General features: G+C 36.8%; 2 protein-coding genes across 2 annotated transcripts; both read left to right on the forward strand.

Moving 5' to 3' along the window:
• Nucleotides 1-218: 218 nt before the first annotated feature.
• LOC118343984 (serine/threonine-protein kinase SAPK10-like) lies at nt 219-5,691 on the forward strand. Its single transcript, XM_035683630.1, has 8 exons — nt 219-304; nt 385-486; nt 571-624; nt 1,987-2,079; nt 2,480-2,572; nt 2,868-2,972; nt 3,058-3,156; nt 4,958-5,691. Exons 2-8 carry the CDS (start codon nt 418-420, stop codon nt 5,246-5,248), a joined length of 804 nt encoding a protein of 267 aa, XP_035539523.1. The 5' UTR covers nt 219-304; nt 385-417; the 3' UTR covers nt 5,249-5,691.
• Nucleotides 5,692-6,753: 1,062 nt separating this feature from the next.
• On the forward strand, nt 6,754-9,140 carry LOC118343983 (pentatricopeptide repeat-containing protein At4g37170-like). Its single transcript, XM_035683629.1, has one exon. The coding sequence runs from the start codon at nt 6,856-6,858 to the stop codon at nt 8,980-8,982; it is 2,127 nt and encodes a 708-aa protein (XP_035539522.1). The 5' UTR covers nt 6,754-6,855; the 3' UTR covers nt 8,983-9,140.
• The last annotated feature ends 942 nt before the right edge of the window (nt 9,141-10,082 follow it).

Genomic DNA, 10,082 nt, shown 5'->3' on the forward strand with positions numbered 1-10,082 from the left:
TTTTTTTTTTTTTTTTTTTTTTTTTTTTTTTTTTTTTTGGGGGGGGGGGGGGGGTTGATATAGCAAAGAAGGTTCAAGTTGAAGTTTGGATGTTTTCTTTAATATGTTTATTCTAATTTATGAGAAAGATTTTTTTTTTTTAAAAAAAAAATGCGATAACTCATAAATAATAGTAAGATAATAAAATTTTATGGACTCCTCTTTCTCATTGCAGTATTCTTTGTTGCAGATAGATGAAAATGTTAAAAGAGAAATCATTAATCACAGGTCTCTGAGGCATCCAAACATTGTTAGGTTTAAAGAGGTTAGCTTATTCTCACACTTTTGGGCTTGATTGGCTATGTATGAGTTGGTTTAATCACATTTGTACATGCAAATCGATAGGTGATTTTAACCCCCACCCATCTGGCGATTGTTATGGAATATGCATCTGGAGGAGAGCTTTTTGAGCGAATAGGCAGTGCTGTGCGCTTTAGTGAGGATGAGGTGCTTAATACAATATTCTTTAGTTCAATTCCTTTGGATAAATGCAATGTTCTTATCATTTCTTTTTTCTGTTTTGTGCTGCAGGCACGGTTTTTCTTTCAACAACTTATATCTGGAGTCAGCTACTGCCATGAAATGGTATTCTATTTAATTTTTTTATATTTTTTTTTCTGAAGTTTTTCTTTCTATTGCATGGGGGAAGAAATTAAGTTCCATATTGTGAGTTGGGAGAAAGTTTGCTTACCCATTCAATGTGGTGGGTTGGGGGTGTGTAATGTGAGGGCTTTCAATAAAGCACTGTTGGGGAAATGGTTGTGGAGATACCATAAGGGGAGGGTTTATGGTGAGAAGTCATAGATGCTAAATATGGGAGTATGATGGGGGGATGGTGTTCTAAGGAAGTTAGAGGGACACATGGTGTGGGCTTGTGGAAAAATATTAGAGCGGGATGGGGTAGATTCTCCAAGTACTTCAGAGTTGCAATTGGAAGAGGTGATAGAGTGTACTTTTGGCATGATGCTTGGTGTGGTGAACTGGTCCTAAAGCAGGTGTTTCCCACGCTTTACCAGATTTCCAGTTACAAAGAGGCTGCCGTGGCTGACTTAGTGGTAATGTCTAATGGTGCTGCCCATTGGGATGTTAGTTTCTCGAGAGCTGCTCATGATTGGGAGTTGGATATGCTTGCTGATTTTTTTGACTCACTATAGGCAATATCGATGGGCAGTGAGACGGAGGATAAAATGATCTGGATTTTGAATGGAAACAACAAATTTTTGGTGCACTCTTTCTACAAGGCCCTCTTGGGAGTTTCTAATGATCATAATTTTCCTTGGAAGGCCATTTGGCAATGTAAAGTACTGTCTAAGATCGCTTTCTTTGTATGGACTGCATCTCTTGGGTGGATCCTCATGTCGGATAATTTGAGCAAATGTGGTCTTATCATAGCAGATTGGTGCTTCTTGTGCAAGAGTGATGGGGAATCAGTGGATCATCTTATGTTACATTGTGAGGTGGCAAGATGTTTATGGAATGAGATCCTTAATAGGATAGGGGTGACTTGGGCTATGCCCAAAAAAGTTAGAGATATTCTGGGGTGTTGACAGGAATTAGGGGGAATTCACGTATAGCTGCTGTGTGGAGAATGATTCCTCATTGCATTATGTGATGCTTGTGGCTAGAGAGGAATAAGAGGGGCTTTGAAGACATGGAGCTTTCTTTGGAGGAGCTGAAGCAATTCTTTTACAATACTTTATTTTCTTGGGCTTCGGCCATTATTTGTAATATGGACTGGACAGTTTTCATGTCCTGCTTGTATCTCTCACTTGTACCTAGATGTAATTAGGTTTCATGATCTGTTTGTATACTCCTGGGTTACTCTGTTACTATGCTTTTTTCAATAAAATTTACTTTTACCCATCAAAAAAAAGTTTTCTTTCCTAGCCTTTCCATGGGAACTTGTTAATTTAATCAGCTCCTTGGTATTTTGTTTTCTCGGTGAAGCAAGTATGTCACCGGGACTTGAAGCTGGAAAACACGTTGTTGGATGGAAGCCCAGCTCCTCGGTTGAAGATATGTGATTTTGGGTATTCCAAGGTATCGGTTGTGTATCTCTTTTTTGTGCTTTTCAGTGTTCTCTGATTTTTTCTTTTTCTTGACTAGAATTAGGACGTGTGATTGGAGTGGAGTTGAGAGGAGGGAGGGGGAGTGGATCTGATAGGAGCTGTTTCATTGCTCTACCTATTTTTGGATCGGCTTTTATTTCTCTTGATAAAACAGCAATATCAGATTCAGATGATGTTGACTTCAAAAAGTTTATCCAACTCATTTACAAGTAAAATGTTTGACAAGGAATTCTGAAGCATGCAAGTATGGATTCTAATGCAAAACTTTTAGATGCTCTCTAAAATTTTGAGACCTTACAATTTTTTTGGCGATTTATTCTTTTTGCTCCTGTTATAAACTCTGCGTATCTGATTATGGGTCCTTTTTTCAGTCTTCGGTTCTTCATTCACAACCAAAGTCAACTGTGGGAACTCCTGCCTACATTGCTCCAGAAGTACTGCTAAGGCAAGAGTATGATGGCAAGGTATATTTTTTCCATTTAAATGAATTGTTGTTTTCCTTGAATGGAATAGCTAATTATATTATTGTTTTACCCCAAGTCTGGTATTGGGGCTTGAGCTGGATATATGTGTTATGTCTATTTTTGAATCCTCCTCGAATATCTCTTTCTGTTGTTGTTTTTCTCTCAGTATAAGCTCTTTGGATTCTACTCAAGTAGCAAAGCATGTAGCTACTTTCTTTTAATTTGTTGTGTTATTAAACTTTGATTTTAAAATTAATGAGTTGCTGTTTTGATGTTGTGTTGCATAAAATATCAGATTGCAGATGTGTGGTCATGTGGGGTGACCTTATACGTGATGCTGGTGGGAGCATATCCTTTCGAGGATCCTGATGAACCAAAGGATTTTCGCAGGACTATACAAGTATATCGTGAACCCTTGTATTACTTCATGTTTTACGACTTGAGGTGAATTACTATATTCTTTTTATTTTATTGGTTTCATGCAGAGAATTCTCAGTGTCCAGTATTCCATTCCCGACGGCATTCAAATATCTCCTGAGTGTCGTGACCTGATCTCAAGAATTTTTGTTTTCGATCCTGCAACGGTTAGTGATTTATCCTTTCCCAAGAATCCTTATATTGCTTTATCTGCAAATATACAGATATTTCCTGTTCAATAAAATAGATCGAGAAATGCGGTTATATATTTCTCCATACACCTTGACTTGGGTGCCTATAAATGTCAGAAATGTAAAATGATTTGTACAGTTCTAGGGCGTGTAAGTCATATGCAGTCTCTTTGAAAAAAGTGGGGCACATTTGGGACCCATATGAAAAAACCACACTTTTTTTCAAAGGGACTTAATGAGGTTTGCACAACCTAGGACTGTATCTGGCGTTGCTCTTCAGGAATTTCAAAATTCATGTGCTTTGTTTGACCCTGGTAGCCTGGCTGCAAGCTACATATATTGTGGACAAGTTAGTGTTCATATTTTTCTGTTCTTTTTATGTGTACATGCCTCCCCACGAGTGGGGGTGTTTGATAATTAGGAATAATGACCATTTGTCTTCTCTTTCTTCTGATTTACCGACTTCCTCTTACGGAGAAATGCTTGATTGTATACATCTTTAAAGTGTTGTGCAGCAACTGTCAATTTGACTTTATAATCATTAATGGACATCCAATTTCTTAGAGGAATATTTTCTTTCTTTGTTTTTTTTTTACTTGGTGTTTTTGAGCAGGCGGTGCCTTTAGATTTAAAAAAAAAAAAAAAGAAGACGGTACCCCAATTTTATTGATAAATCCTCACTTGTGGTGGAGGAATACTGAATACTCTATACAAAGAGAGCAAGGGGTTTACAAAAGAAACCCAAAACCAGGCTCTTATGAAAAATATTATTGGAAAACACCAGCCAGAAAATACAATATGGTACTGTTTAAAGCTAAAAACATTACAAATTAATGTTGGAAGCTAGGAATACCTGCACGATTTAAAGCAAAAAGGCCAACCATATGTTTAGGGAGCTCAAAAAATGGAGGAAAAACTTACCGTGCAGCCCTGAGCTCCATAGGTAGCAAGACTATCTGCTAAAGCATTTCCTTCTCTATAGATATCATTAATGCTAAAAGGGAAATCATTTTTAAAATGAAGGATATCATCTCAAATATCAGCATAAATCCAAGGGGGTTGAGAATTATTATTAAACCAATTCACAACAAGAGAATCTGTTTCTACAATAAGTTCCCGGATACTAAGCTGGTATTATAAAGTAAGCCTCGTCCTTAAAGCTGATGATTCTGCAAAAATATTAGTACCCAAACCAAGATAGCAGGAAAAACCAGCATAGTTAGCAATGTGGGGTTCTGTTAGCATTATGATTTTGAGGTTTTTTTTAAATCTCCTATTACCTCGAAGTTTTTTGTATAAAAGCATATCTTTTTAATTAGTAAAAAAAAAGTACGAGATGTATAGTTTTATACATGCCTACATGGTATCAAAGCAGGCAGTTTTGTGTGTGAATCTTAGCTCATCTCTATTTTTCTCATTTTTGTTTGTTGGAAGCTCCTTGTGTTGGGCCCTAACCATTGATGAGGAGTTTGGGTTGTGTTAAAGCGTCAAGTTTTCAATGTTCAGTAAACAACTCTACTTGTTTAACTCTACTTGATTGTAAATATTTACAATTAGCATTCAACTCTACTTGGGTTGTTCAGTTTGTGGAAATCCTGTAAACAACTCTACTTGTTTAAATTTGTAAATATTTACATTTGGGGACCATGTCCAAGGAAGTTGAATGCTAATTGTTCGTTTGGGTGGCGGTTTCAGTACAAATTAAGGGCTTAACTTGCTCTTCTTCTAGATCAATCGTTCTTTAAGGCTAATGCTTATGGCAACTTAAATGCTACAGAGGATCACCATTCCTGAAATCAAGAACCATGAGTGGTTTTTGAAGAATCTTCCAGCGGACTTGATGGATGAAAGAATGATGAGCAACCAGTTTGAAGAGCCAGACCAACCAATGCAGAGCATTGATGTGATCATGCAGATAATTGCTGAGGCCACCATTCCAGCAGTTGGGACTAATAGCCTCAACCAGTATTCGATAGACAACCTGGATATGGATGATGACATGGACGACTTGGATTCTGACTCGGAGCTTGATATCGACAGCAGTGGGGAGATAGTCTACGCACTGTGACACCTCTTCTGCATGATAGTGAGTTCTTTGGGCCTAGGGCTGTGTGAAGATCTAACTAAGAGAGTTTGGTAGTAGTGTCTCTGGTAGATTAGAGTAGATAAGACCTTAGAGAAGTGTGTAATGTTAGTACTTATAAAAAAAAAAAAAATTGTGTAATGTTAGTGTCAGCAGTGCTCCTTGAAGTGGTGTTTATAACATGAAGCTTTTCACCTTTCTGTCTCTGGAGTTTGATTTTTACAGCTTTATAAAGGATGGTGGTGGATTAAAATCGGACCGGAGCTGTTGTAAGCCACCCCTTCTCATTCCCGGTTGAACGCTTGTTTGTTTGTTTGTTGTTTTCGCATTCTGTTCTTTGTGTTGTGGCTTAAATACATGGATGTATACTTCAACAATTCTTGTGCAATTTTCATTAAATTTAGCAGTGTAGTTTTTTCATTGTATCAGATTTCTCCCGAGGAGCGAAGAAGGCACACACCATGGGGCTTGCAATGATCCACTTTTTGGTGTTTTCATATTCACTCCTTCTCTCCCTATTTATTTATTTATGTTTTTAATATTGTGCATTGTGGATTTTTAGAGGTGAAGATGGAATAAAATTAGGGTAGTGATAGGCTTACTACCTATCTACTACCCATCTACTACTTGTAGTGTTTTTATTTTTTTATCATTTTATTTTAAGTATTTTTTTAACATCCTTAATCATTAAGAAAAAATTAAAATATATATATATATTTACTAATTATCACTTCCTTAACTATTAAGTAAAATAAAAAATTATAAAAAAAATCAAATATAAAAAAAGTAGTAAATGAGTAGTAAGAGGGTAGTAATCCTATCATTTTCCATAAAATTAACTGTGTTTGGGGTTTGGACCCCACTGTGCGTTGGGTTGATTGTGAGAAGTATATATTATTGGCTAATCTTGAAATATTAAACCACTAATAAAAATGTGAATTATAGAGGTGCCAATTTCATGGGTTGGTTTAATGTAACATCAATATATGATTTCGATCGTCCCTCATGTATAAATTAATACGATGATGAATATTTATGTAATTTTCAAAACAACTAATATTTCATTTAAATAAAATATCACCTAAAAATGACAATCAAATTGGATTATTGGGATATCAATCTCAACATAATAACATATCTAACTAAGCCTTCACATATAGTTGATATTCTAAGTAACATAAATTTAAATAATTTATTTTTATAAATCAAAAGATAGTGCTAGTGTGCCATCTAGTTTTGACCGCTAGGCGTGTCTACTAGTATAAATTTTATTTTTTATTTTTTATTTTCTTCTTTTTATCCTTACATTTTTTTTAACATATTTAAATATTTTTTAAAAAAATACACTAATACACTAGTCACTTCCTTAATCAAGAAGTAAAATAAAATAAAAATTAAAAAAATATATAAATACATGAACGATCAAATAAGGAGACAAAATAAAACAGCATAGTAACATTATTATTTCTGCTAACCAGACATAACTCATGGCGTGGTACTTATTAACCGATTTATTCGAAACATGAACCGCAGATTGAATTTTCGCTCGCAAAAGCTTTCCTGCTTCCCGATCATATGTGACCCTACTTTGGATGTTGCTGGCTAGGGGCTACGGCTACCTTCTGATCTCAAGTATGAGATTTTTTTTGAATCTCAAAGTTTCGTATTCTTTGTCTCGGTTATCCTTCGGGAGAACTATTTCTTCTTCTTCTCCGAAAACCCAGCTGAATCAACATACTATTTCTCAGAAGACTTTCTTCAAGTCCAATAACAAAGACTCTCTCATATCCCGCTTATGCGAAAACAAGAATTTCAAAGAAGCCATTGACATTCTCTGCGAACAAAAGCGCTTAAGGGAAGCGGTGCAGTTGCTTGACCAGATTGACCGACCCTCTGTTTCGGTATACTCAAACCTCATTCAGCTTTGTCTCCAGCATCGTGCTCTTGAAGAGGGCAAGAAGGTCCATGCTCATACCAAAGCCTCCGGGTTCGTGCCCGGGGTCTTCATTTGTAATCGTTTTTTAGATATGTATGTGAAATGTGGAAGTCTTTGGCATGCCCAGAAAATGTTCGATGAAATGGGTGAAAAGGATTTGTGTTCTTGGAATACAATGATTTCTGGGTATGCGAAAGTGGGGAAGCTCGAACAGGCAAGAAATTTGTTCAATGAAATGCCTGAAAGAGATAATTTTTCTTGGACTGCAATGATATCGGGGTATGTTCGGCATGACCAGCCCAAAGAGGCCTTGGAGTTGTACAGAAGGATGTTAAGACACGAGAATTCAAAATCAAATAAGTTCACGATATCTAGTGCTCTAGCCGCTTCAGCAGCAATTCCAACTTTAAGTACGGGCAAGGAGATCCATGGACATATAATGCGAATTGGCTTGGATTCAGATGAGGTGGTTTGGAGTGCTTTATCAGATATGTATGGGAAATGTGGGAGTATAGAGGAGGCGAGGTGCATTTTTGACAAGATGGTGGATAGAGACGTTGTTTCATGGACGGCAATGATTCATAGATACTTTGAGGATGGAAGGAGGGAAGAGGGATTTGCATTTTTCTCTGAGTTGATGAGGTCAGGGATTAGACCTAATGAGTTCACGTTTGCTGGGGTTTTAAATGCTTGTGCCGATCATGCTGCCGAGGACCTAGGCAAGCAGGTACATGGGTACATGACACGTATAGGGTTTGACCCCATCTCATTTGCTGCCAGTTCTCTTGTTCATATGTATTCAAAATGTGGGAATATTGAGAACGCAAAAAGGGTTTTTAAAGGGATGCCTCAACCAGATTTAGTTTCATGGACTTCCCTGATTGTTGGATATGCTCAGAATGGTCAACCAAACGAGGCACTCAAGTTCTTTGAGTTGCTTCTCAAATCAGGTACTCCGCCTGACCGCATTACTTTTGTTGGGGTTCTTTCTGCTTGTACCCATGCTGGATTAATCGATAAAGGAATTGAATATTTCCACTCAATCAAGGAAAAACATGGGTTGACACATACAGCAGATCATTATGCTTGTATCATTGATTTACTGGCCAGAGCTGGCCGATTTGTAGAAGCTGAGGATATTATTAATAAAATGCCCATGAAACCCGATAAGTTCTTGTGGGCTTCTTTACTTGGTGGTTGTAGAATCCACGGAAACCTTGAGTTGGCAAAGCGAGCTGCAGAAGCATTATTTGAGATAGAGCCTGAGAATCCTGCTACCTATGTTACTCTAGCCAACATTTATGCTACTGCTGGTATGTGGAGTGAGGTGGCAAAGGTTAGAAAGGCTATGGATGACAAAAGAGTGGTAAAGAAACCAGGTTTGAGTTGGATTGAGATCAAGAGAAAGGTTCATATATTCTTAGTGGGAGATAAATCCCACCCAAAATCATATGAAATACATAACTTCTTGGGAAAGCTGTCAAAGAGGATTAGGGAAGAAGGATATGTCCCTGACACGAATTTTGTTCTACATGATGTTGAGGAGGAGCAGAAGGAGCAAAATCTTTCCTACCACAGTGAGAAGCTTGCAGTTGCATTTGGAATCATTTCAACTCCACCGGGAACAACAATCAAGGTTTTTAAGAATTTAAGAACTTGTGTGGATTGCCATACTGCCATTAAATTTATTTCAAGGATTGTTCAAAGAAGAATAATAGTAAGGGATTCAAATCGGTTCCATTCGTTTGAGAATGGGAGCTGTTCATGTGGAGACTATTGGTAATTTATAAATTAAGTGGAATAATGTTTCTGTAAGTTGTGCATTTTCCACATATTATTCTGGATTCATTTTTGGGTGGTTGTGATACATTTGATTGTTCCCGTTCCTTTATTTCTCCCTTTTTATAAGACCTGTTACTGATTCATGAGACTCATTTCAAATGCTGGATTCTGGGATATCTTCAATGTTTATGTCAATAGATTAAGGGAACAATTTAATTGTTTAGATGGAGGAAACCATTTGTAACGACCTTTTTTTTTTTTTCCCTTTATCTCCTATCTAGAATTTTGAAAATAATGGTTTCGGGCCTCAGTTTACTGATTTTTGCAACCATTTAGGGCAGGTTTGGGGCCAAAACCAAAACACAAAATTCTCATCTCATCTCATCTCATCATTACACCTTTTTCAAATCCACATACAAAATATAATAAACAATTCAACTTTTTCAAATCTCAATACACATTTTTTAAATCCCAAAACAATAATAATATTAAAACTTAATATTTTAAACTTAAAAACAAAACACAAAATTCTCATCTCACCTCCCAAACATACCAGTAACCTTATTTTGGTTGATTCTAACATTCAAATGGACCTCAATGTACTGGGAAAAACATCAATTTTATTGAAAAATGGAAATGGTCATTTACTAGACTTCAGCTAATTACAATCATAATTTCTGCATCCAATTATGTCACAATTCTAATCAATATCTAGGACATGTAACATTTTATACATATTAACTACTACAATACTATATATGCGATCAGAAGTCGTATCCACAAAACCTCCAACGCAGATTAAAAAACGAAATAATCCAACTTGATGCTGACAGGACAATCCTCTTGAACCCGCCATCAGAAGCCACACGTACAACCTTTGTCCCATTTCCGGAAATCCTAGAAGAACCATTGCCATCTCTTTCTTCCAAATCCTTATGCTTCAAACCCAGATTCAGTCTCCACATGGTTAACAGAAAACACGTAGTATTCGTTACCCGAATATTTCTCAACTCGATCAAGATCTGCTTATGATCCTCTGCGTGTCCTACTGGAAGTTCCATTTCAATCAGCCTACGAAGCGTAGCATGAAGTTGAAGGAGC

This window comes from Juglans regia, chromosome 12 (assembly GCF_001411555.2).
Source record: "Juglans regia cultivar Chandler chromosome 12, Walnut 2.0, whole genome shotgun sequence".
In the NCBI taxonomy this organism is placed as follows: Eukaryota; Viridiplantae; Streptophyta; class Magnoliopsida; order Fagales; family Juglandaceae; genus Juglans; species Juglans regia.

Coding starts and splice junctions, on each gene's coding strand:
- LOC118343984 (XM_035683630.1), top strand. CDS start 418: ATGGAATATGCATCTGGAGGAGAGCTTTTTGAGCGAATAGGCAGTGCT. Junction 487..570: donor TGCGCTTTAGTGAGGATGAG/GTGCTTAATACA, acceptor TTTGTGCTGCAG/GCACGGTTTTTCTTTCAACA. Junction 2,973..3,057: donor ATTTTCGCAGGACTATACAA/GTATATCGTGAA, acceptor GGTTTCATGCAG/AGAATTCTCAGTGTCCAGTA.
- LOC118343983 (XM_035683629.1), top strand. CDS start 6,856: ATGTTGCTGGCTAGGGGCTACGGCTACCTTCTGATCTCAAGTATGAGA.